Source organism: Aquarana catesbeiana, linkage group LG03 (genome assembly GCF_042186555.1).
Source record: "Aquarana catesbeiana isolate 2022-GZ linkage group LG03, ASM4218655v1, whole genome shotgun sequence".
NCBI lineage: Eukaryota > Metazoa > Chordata > Amphibia > Anura > Ranidae > Aquarana > Aquarana catesbeiana.
The window spans coordinates 11,309,050-11,336,330 of record NC_133326.1 but is presented as its reverse complement, the minus strand read 5'-3'; the positions used below and the strand labels follow the sequence as shown (position 1 = coordinate 11,336,330).

The 27,281-nt window shown below is 45.6% G+C and overlaps 1 protein-coding gene across 1 annotated transcript in view; it reads left to right on the top strand.

Moving 5' to 3' along the window:
• Positions 1-19,384, top strand: part of NOX5 (NADPH oxidase 5) — an 89,633-nt gene extending 70,249 nt beyond the window's left edge. The window contains exons 13-17 of the mRNA XM_073618268.1: positions 1,967-2,091; positions 9,983-10,067; positions 15,403-15,502; positions 18,743-18,909; positions 18,997-19,384. Of these exons, the coding sequence (XP_073474369.1) occupies positions 1,967-2,091; positions 9,983-10,067; positions 15,403-15,502; positions 18,743-18,909; positions 18,997-19,128 (609 nt within the window). The 3' untranslated portion in view covers positions 19,129-19,384. The remainder of the gene's footprint in view (positions 1-1,966; positions 2,092-9,982; positions 10,068-15,402; positions 15,503-18,742; positions 18,910-18,996) is intronic.
• The last annotated feature ends 7,897 nt before the right edge of the window (positions 19,385-27,281 follow it).

Here is a 27,281-nt window from a genome sequence, read left to right as displayed (position 1 = left end):
GTATAATATAGATTTTTATATCTCGACATTAAAATCAGATAAAAGACATGGGCTGAACGTACTGTATATATCGATACCATTATACTCTCATGGACATAAACATGCTAATATAGAGATCTCAGTAATCAACATTTAAACCTCAACATGAACAAAGTGTCCATATTCACCAATAGATGACCAACGCGTTTTGAGTTTTCTCTTCTTCAGGGTCAATGAGAGATGATAGATATGTATTTGTCAGCCTAAACCAAACAAGGGCAACTCAGCCTGTGCAATCCTGTGATGGTCAGACCCGGGAGAGGGGGGGGGGACAGGTACACACAAGGCCCCAGGGGGACAGGTACATGCAAGGACCCGGGGGGGGGGGGGATAGATACACACAAGGACCCGGGGGGGGGGGGGGGCAGGTACACACAAGGACCCGGGGGGGGGACAGGTACACGGGGGGGGGGGGGGATGGGTACATAAAAGGACCCGGGAATACACACAAGAAACACCCCGGGGGGATGGGTACACACAAGGACAGGGGGGGAAGGGACATACAAGGTCCCGGGGGGGGGGGGTACACGGAAGGACCGGGGGGAAAGGTACACGCAAAGACCCAGGAGGGAATAGGTACACATAAGGACCCGGGGGGGGGGGAGACAGGTACACGCAAGGGTACATAAAAGGACCCGGGGGGGGGATAGATACACACAAGAACCACCCTGAGGGGGGAACAAGTACACACAAGGACCCAGGGGGGGGGGCACAGGTACACGCACAAGGACCGGGGGGGAACAGGTACACACAAGGACCCGGGGGGGGAATGGGTACACACAAGGACCTGAGGGGGGGATGGGTACACACAAGGACCTGAGGGGGGGAATGGGTACACACAAGGACCTGAGGGGGGGATGGGTACACGCAAGGACCCGAGGGGGGGTAAACACAAGGACCCGGGGGGGGGGGGGGAGGTACATGCAAGGACCAACAGGCACACTAAACCAGCAGTGAAGCGGATATGGCCGACCTCAACAGTCCACAGCAGGGAATGCAGCACTGACCATCACAGGATTACACGGGTTGTTTTTTAAATTAGTTTAGGGTAGTTTTTGACGTGCGTCTAAATCCACCTTTCCTCTGAAGTATGATCTGCATTCAGATTGCCCTTCAAAGGCTACTGAAAGGCAGTGAGGAAGCGATGTGAATTCTCCTCACCCACCTCTTTTAACCCCTTGGAGCCTCTCGGCGCCCGGTCCTTGGCCCTGAGAGGCAACATATTTACGCGACTTGCGGTCAACACAGCTGTGCCGAAAGCGCGCCTAACCAAAAAGCTTTTTGGAATCACGTGACTGCCATGACAGCCAATCGTGGGCCATGTGATCTTAAGCCCCGCCTGTTAGGAGCAAAGTGTCAGAACTGGCCCAGATGGCAAGTAGTTAAATAGGACCATGCATGTTTGAGTGACTACTATTCCGATGTGCTAGAACTTGACTTTTCTCAGCCATTTTTCTATTCTTTGCCAATTAAGTTTATTAGGCTGACCTGAACGTGCAGCGCAGGAATGCAAACAAAAAATTGCACGCGCTCGGACGCACGCACCTTTTGGTGTGAAGGAGCCCTCAATCATGCTGATTCCGGGCATCATCCAATGTGAAAGACTGGGGACATCTTGTGGTGGTGATGAGGTACTGCCAGGGACAGCACTGGAGAGGAGTAGAGCATTGCAGCCAGAGCTGCTTTATTATTTTACACAAACTGGAGCTGCTTGTACCTACCGAGACGCAGAAGAAGAGGAGATGATTAGGGACAGTTTAGAGCTGGACATGTTCTGTACCCGATGATTTACATCATAATACCCAGAGACCCGTCTTCCTTCTATCTCCTTCTATCTCCTTCTATCTCCTGTTCCTCTGGAATTTTAATATTGTTTTTTTTTTTTTCCCTTTACAAATCACTTCTTGTTTTCACACTCTGTCCGCAGTGTTATATCGATGGGCCTTTCGGAACTCCCAATCGACGCATCTTTACCTCGGACCACGCTGTGCTAATTGGAGCGGGAATTGGCATCACACCATTCGCTTCAATCCTGCAAAGTATCATGTACAGGTCTGTGTGACACACTACTGGGAGAAATTCCAACAAATTCCAACAATCTGAATATACAGAATAAATACAGAATACACAATACAGAATAAAAAGCATAAACAGCAAAAAAAAAAAAAAAAAAAAAACACAGCAAAGAAAGCCTTTGATTACCTCTGACAGCCCTGGATTAGGGGTGTATTTATAAAAAAAAAAAAAAAAAAAATGCATAGCATTTCATTGCAATAAAAGTGCCTTTACATTCATTCTGTGATAATGTGGCAAAAAAAAATAAACACTGAAAAAATGTTATTAGGCTATTTCCTCTGTCTAATGGTTTTCCATTTAAGACATAAAATACCGCACTCGGCCACTAGATGGTGCTCAATCCTTTGATGCTTTAGCACCATCTAGTGGCCAAATATGGTATTTTCCATTTTTAATCAAAATTAAAAGAAAAAGACACTTGACTGGCACAGGAAAAAGTCTAATGATAATGATAGTTATTGATTTTTTTTTTTTTTTTTTTTTTTTTGTGGCCCATTTGCTCAGAACGAATGTACATGGACTTTCACAGGTCGAAAACAGAAAATAAACGGCCACTAGATGGTGTTCAAATCCTATTAGTACCATCTAGTGGCCAAATGTGATATTTTCTATTTTTAATCAAAATTAAAAATGGGAAACACTCGACTAGCACAACGAATGTACATGGACTTTCCCAGGGCAAAAAAAAAAAAAAAAAAAACGCATTTAGCCACTAGATGGTTTTAAAATCCTTTTAGCACCATCTAGTGGCCAAATTTTATATTTTCCATTTTTAATCAAAATTAAAATGGGAAACACTTCGACTAGCACAGGAATGAGCTTAATAATAGTCACTGTTATTTTGGGGGGGGTTTTTTTTGCCCCGTTTGCACAGAACGAATGTACATGGACTTTCCCAGGGCAAAAAAAACAGAAAATACCGCATTTGGCCACTAGATGGTGTTCAAATCCTATGGTGCTTTAGCACCATCTAGTGGCCAAATATGGTATTTTGCATTTTTCATCAAAATTAAAAGGAAAAAACACTCGACTGCCACAGGAAATAGTCTAATAATAGTCATTTTTTTTTTTTTTTTTGTGGCCCATTTGCTCAGAACGAATGTACATGCACTTTCGCAGGGCGAAAACAGAAAATAATGCACTTGGCCACTAGATGGTGTTCAAATCCTATTAGCACCATCTAGCGGCCAAATTTGATATTTTCCATTTTTAATCAAAATTAAAATGGGAAACACTCGACTAGCACAGGAATGAGCTTAATAATAGTCACTGTTTTCGTTTTTTTTTTTTTTTTTTTTTGTCCTGTTTGCACAGAACGAATGTACATGGACTTTCCCAGGGCAAAAAAACAGAAAATACCGCATTTGGCCACTAGATGGTGTTCAAATCCTATGGTGCTTTATCACCATCTAGTGGCCAAATGTGATATTTTCCATTTTTAATCAAAATTAAAATGAAAAACATTCGACTAGCACTGGAAATAGCCTAATAATATTTATTGTTTGTTTGTTTTTTTAGCCCATTTGCACAGGATGAATGTATATGCAGTTTTGCTGGGTGAATAGTTCAGCAAGTTTTTTTTAAACACGTCCCTATATTTAGCTTATTTGCATTAGAAGTAGTTAAGTCAGTTAAAACTTATTTCCTGACAGACTCCATGGCAGCCAACGTGTGGGTTTAGTCCCGCCTCTACTACCCTATAGGACACTACTCCCATAAATCTTTGCTCCTCACCAGCAGCCGTGTTCTTTTTTTGTCCTCCTCCAAGGACCTAGTTAAAATGGTCTTTCTACCCGAAGATTATTTTCTCCCTGCGATCAGATCTGGTGAGCGATTCCTAGGATGGGATCGCAGTATTCCAATAAGCCCTAGCTACTAGCAGGGTATGGAAGGGGCATATGGAAGAGGCGCTGAAGACGGTGTAAGTCCTAGCCACTGGCAGGCGAACCCCAACTGGTCATACAGCCTAGCTACTAGCAGGTGACCCTTGTTGCCCAGGAATAAGTCCGGTCTGTGCTGTTTTACCTGGTCCAGGTCTCGATCGCAGCAGGAGTGGTGAGTCCGTTCCGTTTACACTGTTATGGCAGCAGTTTGTGTAATCCTTCCCTGTGTTTGTCTGTGCCTGTGTCCTGTGTCCTTCCCCGCACTGTCGGGTACAGTGTAGCTGGCAGACATGGCGGCTGGTTCCCTCTGCGTTCCAGCCGCCGTGTACTTCCTGGTTTCGTTTTCGCGGCCGTTCTGCGCATGCGCGGGTCCGGCGCGAGAACGAGGCTTGGTTCGCGCACGCGCATAGCGGTAACGGCGCGTGCGCACTAGCGGCACGGCGGTGACGTCACAAGGGCGCCAGATTTAAATTTGGAAAAATGGTCTGCAGGCTTGGGAATGCTTGCAGACTGTCGGCAGTGTATCCCCTTGCTCTGATTCTGCTTCATCAGGTGAGGGGGCTTCTGAGGACTGGTGTTTTGGCCTGCCCTTACTGCTTTCTAAACTACTATCTGGTGCTTTGTTGTTTCAGCCCGATGGATCCCTCCGGGAGCATTAGCGCTTCACCGCCTGCCTCTGGCCAGCCCTCTCGCAACAGGTACTTGGTAGGGGGGTTCCTGCCTGGGTGTTGCGGGGGGGGGGGGGGGGGTATGGAGCATCAGTTGTCTGTTGTCTCCATTAACACAGAAGGACTTGTGTTTTTTCTTTCCAGCCCTTCTAGGTCTACTCAACAACGTAGCTCGCACAGAAGTGGTTCCTCTAGATCACAGCACCGGCATTCCTCGTCCAGATCTGGACATCACGGTTCCTCCTCGAAATCGAGACACCGTAGCCGGGAACCATCTCGCCCTTCCAAATCTCACTCCAGTCATGCAGCCGAAGGAGCCTGCTGGGGGTGTAGGGCAAAGGTTCCTATAGGCAAATCCCTCTGTGATACCTGCTATATAAAAGCAACAGGTGAAAGAGGTGGATCGGATCAGCAACTCAAGTCTCTGGTGGAGAAGATCGTGAAAGAGAATCTAAAGGAATTGGGGTCTAGTCAATCCCATGTTTCTCCTACAGAGCCTCCAGACCCACCAATTAGGGATACTCAGGCCCAGGACACTTGTGAGTCCTCTTTGCCCAGTCACCTGTCTGCTGTCTCCTCAGATAGTGATTCAGAAGGAGAAGACCCTTATACCGGATTCAGTTTTGACTTACTTCCTCCTCTGATTAAAGCCATCAAGGAAACTATAAACTGGGAAGAGCCAGTGACGGCCCCTGCAAAACAGCGGAAGTTCTTCAAGCAGCTGAAGAAGGAACGTGTCAGCTTCCCCTTTTTCACTGAATTAGGTGAAGTTATCACGGATGAGTGGGGAAAGGTAGAGAAAAAGAACTCTCTTCTCTCTAAGATTCAAAGGCTTTATCCCTTCAAGGAAGAAGAAGTTAAACAACTGGAGTCTGCTCCGCTAGTGGATGCAGCTGTGATGAGATTGGTCAAGCATGTGACCCTCCCTCTGGAAGACACGGTCTCGTTCAGAGACGCCTTGGACAGAAGGATAGACTCGGATTTGAAGCGGGTCTATCTCACAGCAGGCATGGCATGTAAACCAGCCTTGGCTCTGGCCGCCATGTCCAGGGCCATGGAGACGTGGTCAGATAGCGTGGATGAGACACTTAGAGGAGTCTCGGAGGAAGTGGCCAGGAGTTCGCCCATCCAGGAATTAAGGTTAGCCTCATCCTTTCTGGGGGAGGCTTCAATCGACATTATCCGCTTGGTGGCTAGAGTTATGTTGTCTGCTGTTACTGCCAAGCGTGCCCTTTGGCTTCGCCCCTGGCTGGCAGACCCAGCATCAAAGCAGGTTTGGTGCCGTATCCCCTTCGATGGGTCCTCTCTTTTTGGTAATAAATTAGACAGCGCCATAACCCGTGCCACCGGGGGTAAGTCGGGATTCCTCCCTCAGGACAGGCGATTACAAGGCCAGAGAAGATCGTTTCCAAGGAAACAGAATCAGGATCGTGCCAGGGATGCACGTGGATACAGGCCGGGCCGTGAGTTCTCCAGATCCTGGAAGGCCAGACAATCCTCTTTCAAGAAAAATGCTAAGAGTAGTATGTCGGGTGAGAAGGAACCGACCAAGTCTTTTTGAGATGGGGCCCGCCCAGGCAGGCCAGGTGGGGGCTCGCCTCCTTCGCTTTCGGCATGTTTGGGCGGCCTCGATCCAGGACTTTTGGACCGTAAGGACGATTTCCTCAGGTCACACCTGGGTTTTCAGCAGTGCTCCCAGGCTCAGGTGTGTCCCCACATCTCTTCCAGCCACAGAAGAAAAAAGAAAAATCCTTTTAGCTTACGTGAGATCTTTGTTAGATCAAGGCGCGGCTATTCCTGTCCCAGACGACCAACGTGGCATGGGGATGTATTCTCCTCTTTTCATGGTCCAGAAAAAGAATGGAGCATGGCGACCTGTCATAGATTTGACGCACCTGAACCACTTCATCAAAAAGGAAAGGTTCAAAATGGAAACCCTGTCCACAATTCGACAGTCGGTTCAACCAGGAGACTGGCTCATTTCAATAGACCTCAAGGACGCCTATTTCCACGTTCCAGTGGCAACAGACTTTCAACGCTTTCTCCGTTTTTCCATAGGCCAACTACACTTACAATTCACATGCCTTCCCTTCGGTCTGTCCACCTCTCCACGAGTCTTCTCGAAGGTCTTGCTGGCCGTTGTGGCTCTACTGAGAACCAGAGGGATCCGTCTTCACCACTATCTGGACGATCTCCTCCTACTGGCGCAAGACAGAGATTGCCTCCTGAAACACAGAGATATGGTCATCTCAACTCTCCAAGAATTCGGATGGCTCCTGAACCGGGAGAAGAGCCAACTAGAGCCTTCCCAGTCTCTCGTGTTTCTCGGGGCCCTCTTCGATACAGTGAAAGGCACAATTTCCTTACCCGAGGAGAAGATCACAATAGTTCGGGACAGGATTCGCCTGGCTCTCTCGTCTTCTCATCTCCGGGCCCTCCAGTGTCTGAGAATCATAGGCACCATGGTGTCCACATTTCCAATGGTGAAATGGGCTCAGTGGAGAATGCGTCCTTTCCAGAAGGGATTTCTTCTTCAATGGTCGGGCGACAAGAATCAGCGCGTTTACATCTCTCAGACCATGAGGGGTTCCCTCCTCTGGTGGCTTCAGAAAGAGAATCTACGCAGGTGTCACTCCATCCTTCCCATCACTTGGATCACGGTGACATCAGACGCCAGCGAGAGAGGCTGGGGTGCTCATTGCCTAGCGGAAGTGGCTCAAGGCTCCTGGGATTTTCCAGCACGGAGATTGGTGTCAAATATCCTAGAGTTGCGTGCAGCCTTCCAGGCACTGCTGGCATTTCGTCATCTGATAGCGGGGACATCCGTGTTACTCAGACTGGACAATACGACGGCAGTAGCCTATGTAAGGAAACAAGGGGGTACCAAGAGCCTGTCTCTGCTACAAGAAGTGGAACCAATAATGGTCTGGGCCCAGAAGAATCTGGTCAATCTAACGGCAACCTATGTTCCAGGGATTCTCAATGTCCAAGCGGATTTTCTCTCACGAGTCCACTTGGACAACAACGAGTGGTCTCTCCACGAGGATGTGTTCAGATGGATTCTAACACTGGGGATCTCGCCAGAGGTCGACCTCTTCGCCTCCCCGTACAACAAAAAGCTAACGAGGTACTATGCAAGGTTTCGAGATCCACAAGCCTACGGGATAGACGCACTGACGGAACGTTGGTGGTTCCACAGAGCCTATGCCTTCCCTCCGACGCCTATCATCTTCCAGTTCCTGCGGAGGCTCAGGTGGGAGGAGGTGGAGATAATAGCCATCATTCCTTACTGGCCCAACAGGCCTTGGTTTCCTCTTCTATCACTCCTCAGCTTCCGAGAACCAGTTCCTCTCCCAACCAGAACGGATCTACTCTCCCAAGGCACGATTCTCCATCCGTGCCCAGCTCACCTACAATTGAGGGCTTGGTTCTTGAGAGGGGTAGGTTGGAAGCACTAGGTTGCCCTAAGGAGGTTATTCCTACACTTCTGAATGCAAGAAGACAAAGCACTAACAAGGTGTATGAGCGTATTTGGACAAGGTTCTCGATCCATATGTCGTCCAGGGCCAAGTCATGTGACGCACCTGCAGTCCAGGACATCTTGAGCTTCCTCCAATCAGGCCTGGATTTACCCTTATCTGTCAGCTCACTGCGCGTACAGGTTTCAGCAATATCAGCCTTTACTGGGGTGTCCTGGGCCAGACATGCCCTTATTCAACAATTCTTCAAAGGAGCAATTAGAATGAGGCCTCAAAGGAAACCCAGGTTCCCTAAATGGGATCTACCTCTAGTTCTTGAGTTCTTCTCTCAACTCGTTAAACCACTGTCTGTTAGAGATCTTACTATCAAGACTGCCTTTTTGATTGCCATCACCTCAGCCAAGAGGGTATCCGAGATCCAGGCCTTAGGGTCAAAAGAACCCTTCTTAACCTTCTTTCCAGACAGAGTGACTCTAATTCCAATGCTGGGGTCAAACCCTAAGGTCACCTCAATCTTTCACGAGAATCAAGAGATCTCACTTCCTACCTTTAGATCTGCTGGAAATCTAGAAATACATCCACTCGATGTTGGTGTCTCCTTGAAGCAATATCTTGAAGTAACGGCTCCCTTCCGTCAATCGGATTATCTCTTTGTGTCGTTCTATGGGAAGAACAAGGGGCTCCGAGCCTCAGTCAGATCCATTTCTGCATGGGTTGTACAGGCAATTCAATGGGCATATAGAGAGAAGGGCTTGGCTCCTCCAGAAGCGGTGACAGCGCACTCGACTAGAAGTCTTTCGACCTCGTGGGCTGCTTCTCGCCACGTCTCGCCTGAAGTGATTTGCAGGGCGGCTTCTTGGTCATCGATACATACCTTCATGTCCCACTATTGTGTTGAGCCAGCTGCTCTATCCTCAGTTGATTTTGGTGTTAAAGTACTGTCGGTGGACGGTATTAAATAAATCTTTGTTTTCTTCAGCATTTTGCCCACCCGGGTGTGTACGGCGAGTTATTTCCCACACGTTGGCTGCCATGGAGTCTGTCAGGAAAATGGAAAATTCCTATCAAAATACTTACCGTAATTTTCCTTTCCTGATGGACTCCATGGCAGCAGGAGTTCCCTCCCAAATGACTGGAGTAGGCTAGTTATCGAACACGGCTGCTGGTGAGGAGCAAAGATTTATGGGAGTAGTGTCCTATAGGGTAGTAGAGGCGGGACTAAACCCACACGTTGGCTGCCATGGAGTCCATCAGGAAAGGAAAATTACGGTAAGTATTTTGATAGGAATTTTCCATTTTATAGCCAGGGAATGTCATTTTTTTTTTTTTTTTTGCTGTCTGTGTCCCCTTAGGGATCTTCATTCACTTCCTGTTCCAGAGACACAACAGGAAGTGAACGTTAAATCAAAGTAAGGGAAAATCCCCTCTTAGTCAGCAGTCAACGTTATAGGTGACCCCATTGAAAGATTCCCCCTCACCTCCTGATCTGGTGATAACTGTAAATACTGCATCATGGCCACTAGGTGGCGCTGACATATGAAAAAAAATGTGTACTCCTCAGCTCCATCTGGTGGCCATCTGCGGTATTTCTGCATTCACACATTCGATTTGCAGAAACTATAGCCCGGGAACATTCGATCTTGCATGGCACGAATTTACACAGTTTTGATGGACGAACAGCTATGCATTTTTAAAAAATTTTTTTTGTAAATACACCCCTTGGTGTCCGGTATGTTGGTGGAGGCATTCTCTGCAGGAAACATCATCTGAACCAATAAAAATCCAGCACACAAAAATCTGTCTCTGTCTTTGGGAATTTTTTTTGTATGTTCATCAGGTACCGTATGCGGAAACAGAATTGCCCGAACTGCAGCTACTCCTGGTTTGAGAATCTGAAGGACAGCGAGATGAAGCTCAGAAAGGTGAGGACTATGGACAATACTGCATATCACATGGCAATTTAAAATATATAATAAATAAATAAATAAACATGCTTCCACTATAAATGAATAATTTGGTAATAGTTACCTATGTACATATATGTTAATGTGATTAAAACTGCATGATATTAGGTACAAAAACATAACATAAATGCAGTAAAGGGAAACTGGTAGTGGGTTAAATACAAGCTTTGTAAATCTACTACTTTCTGTTTTTTCTTAACGCTTGTAAATTGGAAATTTTCAATAAAAATATTTAAAAAACAAAACATATAATAAAAACTTCATTAACTGCTTCCAGTCCACGCCAATTCTGACATTCCTCTCCTACATGTAAAACATTTTTTTTTTTTTTTTTTGCTAGAAAATTACTTAGAATCCCCTAACACTATCATTTTTGTTTTTAAGGAGAGGCCCTAGGGAAATAAAATGGCGTTTGTTGCATATTTTTATGTCACATGATATTTGCGCAGAGGTTTTTCAAACGCCAATTTTTTGGAAAAAATACACTTTAACCACTTGAAGACCAGGCATTTTCTGGCACTTTTTGTTTACAAGTTTAAATCTGTATTTTTTTTGCTAGAAAACCCCCCCCAAACATTCTAAAACATTTTTTTAGCAGACACCCTAGGGAATAAAATGGTGATCGTGGCAATTTTTTATGTTGCGCGGTATTTGCGCAGTGGTTTTTCAAATGCATTTTTTAGAAAAAATACACTTTAATGAATAAAAAACAAAACAAAAACACAATATATACCCCAATTTTTTTTTTCTAAAATATGAAAGAAGTAAATAGACATACATAGTCGCACTTTAAAAATTGCGCACGCTTGTGGAATGGCAACAAACTACGGTACTTAATGCGTTTGTTAAAAAATGGATCCTTTCCCTTGTCCTGTGTCATTTGGCCCCCTGTAACACCTGTAATACCTGACTGATCCTGCCAGTTTCTACCATCCCCTTTGTAAACTGACCACGGTTCATCATGGCTGCTGAGCCTGACACCGTGGTCAGTTTGCATGCCTCCGTCATCTGCAGCCCTCCTGTCCTCCTATGTGCTCCTCCCCCCTCCCTGCCTGTCTGCCCCTGTGTCAGTGCCCGCCCCTGTGTCAGTGCCCGCCCCCGTGTCAGTGCCCGCCCCCCTCCGCTCCTGCTGCTCTCATAACTGTTAAAACTTTATATAAGCCCCTTTGTGTTCTAATAACAAGTGCTCCTGTCTGTGTGCTTTATTAAAATAAAAAATGCCTCCTTTTACCGGATTTCACAGTGGTTCCCCGCAATCACATGGCCGGCCAGCTCTCTTTCTCCTCTCCTCCTCGGGTCCTGGTTGACGTCAGCAAGGGGATCTTGGCCCCGCCCACTGCATCTGTCAGCCTGGCAGAGGAGAGAGCCGGCCTGTGATGTGATCTCGGGGAGCTGCTGTGAAATCCGGTAAAGGAGACACAGAGACGGGAGCACTTGTTATTAGGACACAGAGGGGCTTATATAAATTTATATGAGTGGGTTAACAACCACATTAATCACTTCATCCCCGGAAGATTTGGCTGCTCGATGACCAGGCCATTTTTTACGATACGGCGCTGCGTCGCTTTAGCTGACAATTGCGTGGTCGTGCGACGCTGTACCCAAACAAAATTGATGTCCTTTTTTTTCCCCACAAATAGAGCTTTCTTTTGGTGGTATTTGATCACCTCTGCGGTTTTTATTTTTTGCCGTATAAACAAAAGAAGAGAGACAATTTTGAAAAAAAAAAAAAAAACTCACAATATTTTGTACTTTTTGCTATAATAAATAGCCCCATTTTTTTTTTTTTTTTTTTTAAAAGATAATTTTGAAATTGGTTTAGGCTGATATGTATTCTTCTACATATTTTTGGTAATAAAAATCGCAAAAAGTGTATAGTGATTGATTGGTGCAAAAGTTATAGCGTCTACAAAATAGGATAGATTTATGGCATTTTTATTATTTTTTAAATTTTATTTTACTAGTGCGATTTTTTCATCGAGACTGTGACATTATGGCGGACACATGGGACACTTTTGATACATTTTTGGGACGATTGACAATTATACAGCGATCAATGCTATAAAAATGCAGTGATTACTGTATAAATGTCACTGGCAGGGAAGGGGTTAACACTAGGGGGGGGGCGATCAAGGGGTTACCTGTGTTTCCTGACTGTGTGTTCTAACCGCGGGGGGATGGGACTGACTATAGGAGATGAGAGATCAGTGTTTCCAGCTTGTAGGAACTCACGATCTCTCTCTCCTCTCCTCGCAGAACTGGGACGTGTGTGTTTACACACACACGTCCCTGTTCTGCCTTTCGTACCCGCGATCGTTTGTGTCTGGCGGTCATCGCGGCCGCCGGTCACAAGCATCACCACCCCCGCAATGCAGCGGGCTCGCCTGCTATCCCGCTTAAAGGGACCGACGTACAGCTACGACAGTTCGCGGGATCGCGCCGACCTACCGCCGTATAATGACAGCGGCTGGTCAGCAAGTGGTTAAAAATCTCCATGGGTGATGTTTTAAAAATGTTTACAGGTTACCGGTTTAGAGTAACAGAGGAGGTCTGGCACTAAAATTATTGGTCTCACTATAACATTCGTGGTGATACCTCACATGTGTGGTGCGAACGCCGTTTACATATGCGTACACGACCTACATATGCGTTCACCTCTGCGTGCGATCATGGAGGGATGGGGCTCTTTACATTTTTTTTTTAATTTGATTTACACTGTCCCTTTAATATTTTTTTTATTACTTTTATTCCTATTACAAGGAATGTAAACATCTGTTGTAATAGAAATAAGGATGACAGGACCTCTATATGAAGAAATCTGGGGGGGGGGGTTAAATTTCTCTCCCTTTGCTTTAAAAAAAAAAATTGTTTAGTTCCAGCCAGGACCGGAGGTGACGTCATGACGTCGATCCGGTCCTCCAAGGCCATAGAGGCGATCAAAGACAATCTAGTCTTTTATCGCCTCTGTGACCAGCCGGCCGCACTGTTGGATCGTTTCTCAGGCTTAAAGATGGTAAGCCCGAGAAACATTGGCGAGTGGCGAGTGGCGGGTGGCGGGTGGGGTTCCAGTGGCTAATGAGCCCCTCGGATCGCTTTCATGAAAAAGCCAGCCGCTGGCTTAAAGTAAAAAAAAAAAAAATACAGGGTTGTGGCTGATAGCTTCAACCGCTACCCCGGTAAACCACTTGCAAATGTATACAGTATATACAGGTGCGTCTAAAAAATGAGAATATTATCAAAAAGTTATCAATTCAAAAAATGAAACTCATATATTTTATATAGATGCGTTACATACACAGTGATATATTTCAAGCATTTCTTTCTTTTAATTTGTCTTACAGCGAGTGACACCCCAAAATTCAGTATCTCAGAAAATTAGAATATGACATAAGACCAATAAAAAAAGGATTTTTAATACAGAAATGTTGTCTTAGTGAGAAGTCTGTCCATGTACAGTATAGGATATACTCAGTACTTGGTTGGGGCTCTTTTTGCATTAATTACGGCATCAATGCGGCGCGGCATGGAGGAGATGTTTGCTGGCCAATCAAGCAATCAGTGATACCCATGATCAATAAACCAGGTATTGGTACTTTTGGCAGAAATACAATGTTAAAAAAAAAAAAAATTCTGCCTTTAGAACCACTTTAATTACTTCCCGACTATGCTATAGACAAAAGACGGCTACAGCGTGGTCATCCAGCTCTGTGACCGCTAGACATGTGCGTTTCCTGCCGAATTAATATTGGGATGATTTTTTTTGTTATTTAGAGATTCAGATATATTCGAATACCCGAATTACAATATAAACTAATTTTACCGAATGCTCTGAATAACGAAACAAAATTCATCCGAATTTCAGATATTCGGACAGAAGTTCAAATCAAATTTTACATTGAACTCCAGTCTAATTCTAACTGTACGCATATTGCTGACATCAAAGACTGTGTGTGGTATTAGAGTACCATTTCAAAACCGCTGGTCACAGATCGCAGTAAAGGGTCAATCACGGTGGCCCTTTACCATGTGATCAGCTGTGTCCAATCACAGCTGGTGCATGTAAACAGACTTGCCTGTTATCTTGCCGGTTATTGGCAAGCCTGTTAGCACACAGTTTACACTGATAATCAGTGCAGCCCCAACAGCGCCCATCAGTGCAACCCCAACAGCGCCCATCAGTGCAACCCCAACAGCGCACATCAGTGCCGGCCTACCAGTGCCACCTATCAGTGCAGCCTTATCCACGACCATCAGTGCAGCCTCATCAGCACCCATCAGTGCAGCCTCATCAGCAACCATTAGTGCAGCCTCATCAGCGCCCATAAGTGCCCATCAGTACAGCCTCATCAGCACCCATCAGTGCAGCCTCATCAGCACCCATCAGTGCAGCCTCATCAGCACCCATCAGTGCAGCCTCATCAGCAGCCATTAGTGCAGCCTCATCAGCGCCCATAAGTGCCCATCAGTACAGCCTCATCAGCACCCATCAGTGCAGCCTCATCAGCACCCATCAGTGCAGCCTCATCAGCACCCATCAGTGCAGCCTCATCAGCAGCCATTAGTGCAGCCTTATCAGCGCCCATAAGTGCCCATCAGTACAGCCTCATCAGCACCCATCAGTGCAGCCTCATCAGCAGCCATCAGTGCAGCCTCATCAGCGCCCATCAGTGCGGCCTAATATGCACCCATCAGTTCGGCCTCATCAGTGCCCATCAGTACAGCCTCATCAGCGCCCATCAATGCCCATAAGTACAGCCTCATCAGTGCAGCCTCATCAGCACCCATCAGCGCCCATCAGTGCGGCCTCATCAGTGCTCATCAGTGCGGCCTCATCAGTGCTCAACGGTGAAACCTCATCAGTGCCCATCAGTGCAGCCTCATCAGTGCCCATCAGTGAAGGAGGAAAAATTACTTATTTGCAAAATTTTATAACAGAAACTAAGACTTTTTTTATTTGTTCAGCAAAAACGAAAACCCAGAGGTGATTAAATACCCCCCAAAAGAAAGCTCTATTTGTGTGAAAAAAAATGCTAAAAATGTCATATGGGTACAGTGTTGTATGACAGCGCAATTGTCATTCAAATTGCGACCGCACTGAAAATTGAAAGTTAGCCTGGGCAGGAAGGGGGTGAAAGTGCCCGGTATTGAAGGGGTTAAATAAGACTGAGGCTACTAACAAATCAATGTGTATTATAAGACAACAGACAGATACTGGAGAAAAAAAAATTGCAGTTTGCAAAAAAAAATCATTTAAAGTGACGAGTGAATTTCCGCCATTTTATTCCGTTTCCAGGTGGACTTTTTCTGGATAAACCGAGACCAGAAGTTTTTCGAGTGGTTTGTTAGTTTGTTAACCAAGCTGGAGCTGGACCAGGCTGACGAGGAGCCGGAAGGTATACGGGATTTCTAATAGACACAAAATACATACAAAAATATCCACAAAATATATACAAAATTATACACAAAATATACAGAAAAAAGGGGCACTGTCCCGTGTGGGGTACCTGCCGGGGGTGCCAGCCAAACCTAATCCTAATGTTCTCCCCCTGATAAGCTGGTAGTGAAGGAGTCCGCACCCCGCTCCTCTGATACCACCGGTTGTGTTTTTAATGGTGCGCTGCCATGGCGGGGATGGGTTGGGCAGTCTGTGGTGCACGCACAATACGGTTCAATAAGGCTGAATTCATCTCTCCGCATTTCTTATGTGGTGTAGTTTCAGTTCGAGGCGTTTGTGATGCATTTAAATAGATTTTACAAGTGTTACCTTATTTTTTACTTGATTTTCAAGCAGAGACCCTAGAGAATAAAATGGTGGGTGTTGCAATTTTTTTTTTTATGTCACACGGTATTTACACAGCTTTTTTTCAAATGCAATTTTGTTTTGAAAAAAAAAAAACTTTAATTAATTTTAATACGATCCAATTTTTTGGTAACATATAAAAGATGATGATATGCAGAGTAAATAGATACCTTACATGTCACATGTTGAAATTGCACACGGTTGTAGAATGGCCACAAACTTAAAAATACTTAAAAATCTCCACAGTTGATGCTTTAAAAGCCTTTACAGGTTAGCGGTTTAGAGTTACACAGAAGGTCTGGTGCTAGAATTATTGCTCTCGCTCTGACGTTCGTGACAATACCTCACACGTGTGGTGCGAACACCGTTTACATTTGCATGTATGACCCTCGTAATGCGTTCACCTTTGCGTGCAACCACAGGGGGGGTCGGGGGCGCTTTAAACATTTTTCTTATTATTATTTATTTTATTTTTACACTGTCTCTTTAAAAAAATGTATCTTCACTTTTATTGCTATCACAGGGCATTAACAACATCCCTTGTGATGGGCAGTGACAGGTACTCTTTACCGAGGCATCTGGGGTCTAATCCATCTGGTTTGAACCAATGCTTTCATAGGCTGGTAACGGTTTTTGGACCAGTGGTCTCTAAACTGCGGCCTGGGGGCCAGATGCGACCCTCTTCTTGCTTTTATCTTGGCTTTGGGGCACTATTTTATTCACTGATACCAACAATGGGGCATAATCCCCCCTTCCCCCACTGAGATCAGTAAAGGGGCACAATTCACTCCATTGACACCAACAATTGGGCAAAATGACCCCAACGATGGGGCACAATTCCCCCCACTGACATCAATGAAGGAGCACAATTCCTCCCAATGATACCGACATTTGGGCCCAATGACACCAATGATGGGGCACAATTCCTGACACTGACACCCAACAAAGGAGCACAATTCCACCCAATGATGCCAACAATTGGGCAAAATTACACCAATGATGGGGCATAACTCCTCAGACCGACACCCAACGAAGGAGAACAATTCCTCCCAAAGACACCAACATTTGGAACCCAATGACCCCAATGATGGGGCACAATTCCTCCCAATGAAGACAACAATTGGGCAAAATGACACCAATGATGGGGCATAACTCCTCAGACGGACACCTAACGACGGAGCACAATTTCACCCAATGACACCAACATTGGGCCCAATGACACCAATGATGGGGCACAATTCCTCCCAATGACGCCAACAATTGGGCAAAATGACACCAATGATGGGGCATAGCTCCCCAGACCGACACCCAACGAAGGAGCACAATTCCTCCCAATGACACCAATGATGGGGCACAATTCCTCCCAATGACGCCAACAATTGGGCTAAATGACACCAATGATGGGGCATAGCTCCCCAGACCAACACCCAATGAAGGAGCACAATTCCTCCCAATGACATCAACATTTGGGCCCAATGACACCAATGATGGGGCACAATTCCTCCCAATGACGCCAACAATTGGGCAAAATGACACCAATGATGGGGCATAACTCCTCAAACCGACACCCAATGAAGGAGCACAATTCCTCCCAATGGCACCAACATTTGGGCCCAATGACACCAATGATGGGGCACAATTCCTCCCAATGACGCCAACAATTGGGCAAAATGACACCAATGATGGGGCATAGCTCCCCAGACCAACACCCAACGAAGGAGCACAATTCCTCCCAAAGACACCAACATTTGGGCCCAATGACACCAATGATGGGGCACAATTCCTCCCAATGACACCAACAATTGGGCAAAATGACACCAATGATGGGGCATAACTCCTCAGACCGACACCCAATGAAGGAGCACAATTCCTCCCAATGGCACCAACATTTGGGCCCAATGACACCAATGATGGGGCACAATTCCTCCCAATGACGCCAACAATTGGGCAAAATGACACCAATGATGGGGCATAACTCCTCAGACCGACACCCAACAAAGGAGAACAATTCCTCCCAAAGACACCAACGATGGGGCATTCTTTATTCCCACTGAAGTTGGGACCTTTTCTACTCCCAATGGTCACAGCCCGTCTCCCCTAAAGTCAAAGTATCCTAATTTGGCTGCAAAAGTGGAAACACACTTTAAGGTGGATACAGATTTGCAAATTTGTCAGCAATCTTCTCCTCTCTCCAGGAACCTGAACGCTCCTTTCCTGTGATGATTGCAGAACGGCACGTTTCCTTATTACTTTCCCGCAGATCACTTCCCCTCCCCCGATGTGCAGTACGCAGTCAGAGGTGTTGCGTTGTGCGGTAACCTGTCGGTGATTAATGACTCGTCTCGCTCTCACATATCCTAATCATGGATCCCAGCGTTGCTGTCAGATGCAGATCGCTCGCATAGTGGGCTCAGGAGACACGGACGAGAAATACATTTGTGCTGTCAAAAGAACTTTCAATTTCCCCGGGTGATGGGAAGGTGAAAGGGGCGCCAGAGGAAACTTTTTGTCAGCTTCCCCTAAAATTCAACTCGCGTCCCCGTGTCCATAAGGCTTCATTTAGACTAGCGGTTGCGGTTGGGGGGGGGGGGGCATTGAAAACGTGCGATTGAGGCTACGTTCACGCTTGGACGAATTGACAAGCTTACAGTTCCAGCTTGTTTTACCACTTGAAGTCCAGGCCTAGACCTGGACAGCAGGTGGTCGGAGTATTTGCCCAGCTGGGAAGATGCCAACTTATTAATTGTCACCATATTAAATCTGTCACTAGGAACCAAATAAATATGACTGCAGTACAATTGTCCAGAAAATGAAATAACATTCTGTATCTCAGGTCGATTCCTGGAAATGCACATGTACATGACTTCGGCTCTCGGCAAGAATGACATGAAGGCCATCGGACTACAGATGGCTCTGGACCTTCTGGCCAAGAAGGAAGAAAAAGACTCCATTACGGGACTGAAGACTCGAACGCAGCCGGGACGTCCAGACTGGAACAAGGCATGACTAAATTCCAGACGAATATTTCTGGGTTGGCTTATAGAAAGTTTTCTAAAAGCAATTAATAATTTATATTCTTGGTTTTAGGTTTTCCAGAAAATTGAGCAGGAGAAGAAAGGAAAGGTGCAAGTGTTCTACTGTGGCTCTCCGGCACTGGCCAAAGTCATCAAGGCGCACTGCGAACAGTTCAACTTCAAATTTTTTAAGGAAAATTTCTAGTCATTTAGTCTTCGCTAAATTAGAGTAGTTCAATGAGAATGTAAGGTGCCTACAAATATTAATAAATGGTCACATCGAGGAAGGCTTGTTTTTGAAGGACAACTGCGCCTTTGGTACAAGTTGTCCTTAAAGTGTGTCCCTGAAAGACCTTAGTCTTAGCCTTATTCCCTAGTTAGAACACACAGACAGGCACATAGCATTTTCTTTAATCCTCCACTGGCTCAAATGAACAGTCTAAGGGTGTCTTTTTAGGGTTTTATTGGAACCTAAAACTTGGATGGGGTGAGGGAGCATGGGATACACTAGAACTAAATACTCAGAGGGCTCCTTAACTATCTTAGTGCACTGTACAAAAATGCCCCAAAGAATCTTTAATGCTGATAGTGACTATGACTTCTCCCAGATACCAAAAGCTACACACAGTCACTGACTCTCCACCACATGAACCATCTACTCACATGGGCCGTCTACGCACATGGACCATCTACTCCCATGGGCCGTCTACGCACATGGACCATCTACTCAAAGAACAATCTAGGGGTGTCTTTTTGGGGTTTTATTGGAACATAAAACTTGGATGGGGTGAGGGAGCATGGGATACCCTGGAGGAATCCTTAACTATCTTGCTGCACTGTACAAAAATGCCCCAAAGAAACTCTAATGATGACAATGACTATGACTTCTCCCAAAGACCAAAAACTACACACAGTCACTGACTCTCCGGCACATGGACTGCCTACTCTGACAGCCATAGGATCATCTGTTGCCTCTTTCTGATATCCACCAGGCTCTTAGTGGTGAGGGAGATGTAGACTCACACCACCATAGGACAGGTTGACACTCTTTCCCCAACTTCCTCCTGGCTCTGTCCAGTGAGCTCACTCCTGCCCCAAATTGATTCCAGGACTAAGCTTGCAAATAGGCACCCCAGTAATCCTAACTGGGCTCTTAGTGTCCTCACAACGGTTTCTTTAGCATTCCTGCCCCAGGGGCAGAGCCTCTGCACAGCAGTTCTCCTCCAGCAGGACTGGACCCAGGGACACTGCACTCTGCCTCAGGCTTCAGGTTATTTATGGACTTGTCTCCACCTACTGGGCGCATCTCACCAGGGATTGGCTGGAGTTCCATAAATATTCAGGCAGCCCACTCAGTTCTTCCTCCCACTAGAATTCCAGAATCCTCTAGAATACAGGGGAAAGTATTTAGAGCTGCACCCTGTGAAGCACTGAGCAGGCCTAAATAATCAACCCCTGCTCCACTGACTACAGAGGAGCTAGCTAAATTTACCTAACAGCCTACGCTACTCTAGGAGGGTACTACAGTATGTATTTCCACCTTTATAGTCAAATTTGAGAACACCTCCACTCTATGGACGTTTCATTTCAGTGACAAGAAAATTTGAATGAGCAGGACCCAAAATATCGATCAAACAAACAAATAGCAAAAATAAATAAAATTGAAAAAGTAAAATATAATAAAAAAGTCAATTAAAGAAACATTTAAAAGATGAGGCTGCACCGCGTAAATAGATACCCAACATGTCAATCCTTAAAATTGCTTTAGGAGCCCCTACAGGTCATCAGTTTAGAGTGATTGCAAACGATCACCTTGTAAAACAACCTATTCAGTTTAAAATAGAAATGAAAGGCAAAACATTTGTGTAAAGATATAAAAAAACATTCTAAATATCTTTTTTCCATTTTTTTTTTATAAGTGATCACATTCCCTCTGTTCTCCGCTGCCTAAGAGCTGGGGGAGGGGAGGAGAGGCAGAAGCACACTGATCTTCCCAGTGAATGGCCGTGCAGTGGGGGGGGGCGTGTCAGGACAAGTCTGATCATTGGAGGAGAGCTGAGTTCCCAGCATAGCTAGAGAACTGACCACGATGTGTTCTCCTGCTTAGTGTGGTTAGTCTTTAAAGCGGGAGTCCACCTAAAAAAAAAAAATATTAAAAGCCAGCAGCTACAAATACTGCAGCAGCTGACTTTTAATAAATGAACACTTACCTTTCCTGGAGTCCAGTGATGTTGGCAGAAGAAGCCGATCAATCGCTCGGCTCTCGGCTGCTGCCACCACCATTCTCGATGAGGGAATCAGGGTTCCCTACTGCACATGCGCGAGTCGCGCTGCACATCCTAAGTGGTCCCCGCTATCTCCTGGGACCTGTGCGTTTCCCAGGAGACAGCGGTGGGGGGTGCGGGAAGGGGCGTGACTCCCGCGGGAGTCTATTCCCGGAAGTGGGTGCAAATACCTGTATTAGACAGGTATCTGCACCCCCCTCCCCCATGAAAGGTGCCAATTGTGGCACCGGAGGGGGGGAGGAATCAGATGGGCGGACGTTCCACTTTTGGGTGGTACTCCGCTTTAATAGGAAAGCAGAGGGAGGGGCTGGCAGGAACACCAAGGATTTCACATAAAGAAAGCAATACAAAGAGAACAGGAGACTTCCTCATACCAGTACATGGCACAGCAGCCACATATCAGGAATATGAAGTGTTTGGGTAAAAAACGCTTTAACTGTGAATAACGGGCCAACCTGGGCCTGCCTTTTTTTACACTTTTTTTACATAATCTTTTTTTTTGCTAACCTTTTTTTTTCCATTTCTTGAAGAACAGAAATCTTCCACTATGTTTTTTTGGTGACAGGTTCATTTTGATGAGACATCAAGGGTCTAAAAGACCCCTGATGCCTCACCTGTCCTCCACTGAAGCTACTGGAGTGACACCAGTACCCGGAAGTGACATCTCTTCCTGGTCATTCTCTTCTTCCTCCCCTCTACCCGGTGGGGTCAGCCATGATGTTTCTGGGTTGGCCAATGGGCATGTGGAGCCCGGGAAACATGGCGGGGTGTGTATGGAGGGGACACATAATGGGGTGCGTGGAAGCAACCTGGAGGCTGTACAGCCACTGGATCGCTTCCACCTGACAGGGAAGTGTCATTTTATTGCTTTGGATCATTGTTGGGCAGGAGGGGAAGGGGTTAAAAAATGTGCAGCCCCAGGAGCCAGATATCTTAAGCGCACCACTGGCTACACGCATATGTCTTCTAGATTGGTATATAGATGGTGCAACACTTTCATATATTATTGTATTTACTATACAGGATTTATATAGAGCCTACAGTTTGTGCAGCCCTTTACAATATAAAGGGAGACAATACAGTTACAGTAAAGTTCAATACAGAAGGATTAAGAGGTCCCTGCTCATGAAGCTTACAATTTAAAAGGGAGGGGGAGGTGGTACAAAAGGTGCTAGCTGTGGGGTATGAGCTGATGGAGGCGACCAAAGTACAGTTTTTAGGTGGAGGTGGAGTGGGCTTTCCTGAATAAGTCAGTTTTCAGGGATCACCTAAAGGTGGACCTGGTAGGAGATAACTGGACATACCAGGGTTGAGATTTCCAGAGGATGGGAGAGGCTCTGGAGAAGTCCTGGAGGCGAACGTGGGAGGAGGTGACGAGGGGAGGAGGGGGCAGGGTGAAGGGCCTAGAGAGCAGGAGGTCTTGGGAGGAGGAGAGAGGACAGTTTGGGTGAGCAGTTGAGATGAGGTTTGTGATGTAGCTGGGGGCAGGTTTGGAGATAACCACCAGACCTACTGGGGTAGAGAGTGACAGAGGATGGGAGAGGCTCTGGAGAAGTCCTGGAATTGAACATAGGAGGAGGAGACAAGATAGCTAGAGAGCAGGAGGTTTTTGAACGAGCAGAGAGGACAGTTTGGGTAAACTTGAGATTAGTTGGATAATGTAGCTGGGGGCAGGTTTGGAGATAACTAGACATACCGGGGTCTACTGTTAATTCCTGGCTTGTTGCCTAGGCAAATGATGTCATACATCCCAGGAGTCTTCAGGAGGGGAGGAGGGGTTTTCTCAGCTAAGCACACCCTCCTGCCTGCATGCCTGAGCTAAAGGCAGATGGATTTCAGAAAGTAAATGCTACATGAATCATCTGCCCTTACTTAAGTTGGCCACAGCCAAAAAAGTTTTTTAGGGTGATTTCTAAGCAAAATAAAGCATGGAGACATGGATGGAACGGGGGGTTTGAATATTAAAATTTAATCAAATTGTGTTTTTGGCTTGTGGTGCTCAGACGCAGTGCAGTTCCACTTTAAATACGCTCTACCTGACCAAAGATGGCTGCACAAGTCACATGGGGCAGCTGCATCCAATAGGATAGCTTCCCCAGTGACTCAGGAACCATAAAGCACATGTGTCTAACACAAGGCCCCTGGGCCGAATCCGGCCCGCCATGCCATTTCATGAGGCCCTCACATCTCTCCTGCAGCTGCAGCACCCCCCTTGTCTCTGCCCCCACCTTGTCTCAGCAGTAGGCAACAGAGAGGAGGACAGAACCCCTCCACCAGATCTTGAGCTCCTCCCTGCAGCTGCTCAGAGGTTTGCCTCTGCCCCATCTCAGTCTGCGGCAGAGAGGATGACAAAATGCCTCCTACAGATCCTGCTCCTCTGTGCAGCTGCAGCACGCCCTCATCTCTGCCCCGCCCCTGGTCTCAGCATTCAGCAGCCTCCGCCAGCTGGCTTCAGCCCTCCTCTGATCCTCCTCCAGACCCCACACTTTCTGCTTATCAGCTACGCCCCCAACAGCACAAGGTAAGGGGAGTGCACTGTGATGTAAGAAAGGGTGGGGGAACTCTTGACTTCTGATGGTGGGGGGGGGGGGCTCTTAACACCTGATGTAACGTGGGTGGGGTGCTTTTGACATTTAGTCTTGCAGTTACAACTGCCCCCTTTGGGGGCAACCATAATGCTGATGTGGCCCGTGATGAAATTGGGTTTGACACCCCTTCCATAGAAAAACCTTGTTCCTCTTGACTCCCTGGGGAAGAGCGCCACCCGCAGGGGAGAAAGTAGACTGCACCTGCCTACATGCATTCTGTGTGACCCCTAATTGTGACAATGGGGCAGCGGCGGCCGGTCTATAAGGGGCGCAGAGGCGCCACCCCCCTAATCTCCATGCGCTGGCCCCTAATGGCGCCGGACGCATAGATTTCTATGAGTTTTTTTTTTAAGCACATGATTAGAGCCTGAGGCTCCAATTGGCTTCAAAAAGGTTGGGCTGAGCGCCCTGATCCCACCCACTTGTGACATTAGCGAATCAATATTTGCTATTGTCATGCGGGTTCTCCTCCCAGCCAATCAGGACAGGAAGCGGGTCTTAAGACCGGACCGGATTAAGACCGGATTGGCCCGGGGAGGTGAAGCTGGGGAAGCCGTGACCTGGATGGGGTAAGTGCGGACGTGTAGGGAGGAGGGAGGGTTTGTCTCCCCAAATAAATGGAGAGCCAGCCGCCACTGCAATGGGGGAGATTTACTAAAACTGGAGAGTGCAAAATGTGGCGCAGCTGTGCACGGTAGCCAATCAGCTTCTAACTTCAGTTTGTTCAATTAAAGCTTTGATGAAAAACCTGGAAGCTGATTGGTCTCTATGCAGAGCATGCTCCAGATTTGCACTCCCCAGTTTTAGTATTACAAAGAAAGAATACCCCCCCCCAATCATATGGGACTTTTAAGGCAACTTGATAAAGAGAATTGAGATATATATGTATATAAAAATTGTCAAAATTTTATTTGAAAAAGTATTAAAACACTACTAGGTGCGTTAGTCACCAATTAGAACATTGATTTAGAAAGAAGAACAATACAGTAATTCTGGTTTGAAAGTTGTTGATCTCCTTTGTGGTTCGTCCGACGCGTTTCAGGATTTCAATGTTGATCCCTTCATCACCTTGATAATTCGGTCAGAAAACTTTTGAAGGTATGCAACTTCGTTTTAGTAAATCAACCCCAATGACCTATAAAACCGCAAACACGATTTTTGACGATCCAAATAAAAGGAAAACTGTACTGCACACTTACTGTTCTCATTGATCGATTAGGTGATTCGGTGCTTAGTGTAAAACACATGTTTCATGACAAATAAAGAGAAAAAAAGAACACTATTTATTATCATTTCTATCTCATGATGACAAACGCTGCAGTTGCTGGGTTTACTTTGGTGTATAAATGACAGTTAGCAGCGCACGGCTGTGCGCGTCCCTCTGATCGTAGATGGCACGTCTTCCTCTAATCACAGTCCCATCGTATGACTTGCCATGGCAGGATGAGTCGGTATTCTCTCCCAGGGATCACCTGAGTACCCGACGATCTCCATCTTCTCGCGTCCTCCCGGAGGTCCCCTTCCACATCTTCATTGTAGACAGAAGAATAACAAGTTGCTGCTAACAATCCACTTGTAACAATTGAGTCTTCCTATTAAATGTGCTTCTTATCCGCTCACAGGGGCTCCTAGGACTAGAAATGTGTCTCGGGGGGGAGGGGGGAGCGCTCACACACAAAGTACTTTGCTTTATATTAAACAAAGTGAGCCGGATGCCCTTTATAAACACATTGAGATGCCGATGCAGCAGAGCTTCCATCAGAACGGGAATCTGAGCTTCCACTGCTAATAGTCACACGCAGGTGAGAAGACGTCATACATGAGAAAGAAGGAAGAGAGGGGGGCAGACAGGACTTTTAAGGTACCAGAAAAAGCAAACAAATTTAAAAAAATGTATATCAATTTTATTTAAACACTTTTATAAAATCGCAATAAACATTTACAAAAATCACTCTATTATTTCTTGGAACATGGACAACCACTCTCTTTACCCTACATGTTTCGCTCACAAGAGCTTCCTCCATTACCATTTCTGTACAAAATGTACTCTATACAAATGTATGAACATCTTTTCAACAAAGTTTCTATAAACAAAGATATAACATATCTCATTGACATGCGATGTGAAGAGCTTCTTCAGGAGTTTTTTGAGAAATGTCGCATGAAGTATTATATACTATAAAAGAAACAACAATTGTAAATGAATATGCTTAAAATTGCCAGGAATAAAATCACATCGCATGTCAATGAGATATGTTATATCTTTGTTTATAGAAACTTTGTTGAAAAGATGTTCATACATTTGTATAGAGTACATTTTGTACAGAAATGGTAACGGAAGAAGCTCTTGTGAGCGAAACATGTAGGGTAAAGAGAGTGGTTGTATATGTTCCAAGAAATAATAGAGTGATTTTTGTAAATGTTTATTGCGATTTTATTATATATATATCATATATATTATACATATATATATATATATATATATATAAGTGTTTGAATAAAATGTATAGATTTTTTTCAATTTGTTTGCTTTTTCTGGTACCTTAAAGGTCCCGTCTGCCCCCCTCTCTTCTTTCTTTCTCATATAAATGGGATGTGGTACCGTATTCTAATTTCTTGTCACCCAGCACCATAATAAAAGCATCATACATCTTTCATCTGATTTCTAAATTGCTGCATTTGTCAATTCCAAAAGCCAATATGAAAGGAATAGTAGTGTAAAAAAAAAGTACTTGTGGGTTTAACCAATCTTGTTTTTTTGTGTACAATTCTCCTTTAAGGGGGCGTGGTAAGGGGTGTGTCCTATGCCTGCATACTTTTGCTGATAGGTCTCCCTCATTCCCATCTCAAAAAAGTTGGAAGGTATGCACATGCGATCCGATTCCTGTGCCATCTGTGAACCGATCTGGGGGTGTCATTAACAATGTAATGACACCCGCAGCGGTTCGTAGAAAACAGTGTGAACTGCCTGCTGGGAGAGGAGCGATGCGCGAACTGGCTCTGTAATCGCTCTGGTTCCCGCATCGCATTAGTGTGAACCCGGGCTAAGGGATCTATTTATAAATAATAAATGTGCTGTACAGCGAGGGGAAAAAAAAGTATTTGACCCCCCCCTGCTGATTTTGTACGTTTGCCCACTGACAAAGAAATGATCGGTCTATAATTTTTATGGTCGGTTTATTATAACAGTGAGAGACAGAATAACAACAAAAATATTCACAAAAACGCATTTCAAAAGAGTTATAAATTGATTTTCATTTTAATCAGTGAAATAAGTATTTGATCCTCTATCAATCAGCAAGATTTCTGGCTCCCAGGTGTCTTCTATACAGGTAATGAGCTGAGATTAGGAGCACTCTCTTAAAGGGAGTGCTCCTAATCTCAGCTTGTTACCTGTATAAAAGACACCTGTCCACAGAAGCAATCAATCCGATTCCAATCTCTCCACCATGGCCAAGACCAAAGAGCTGTCCAAGGATGTCGGG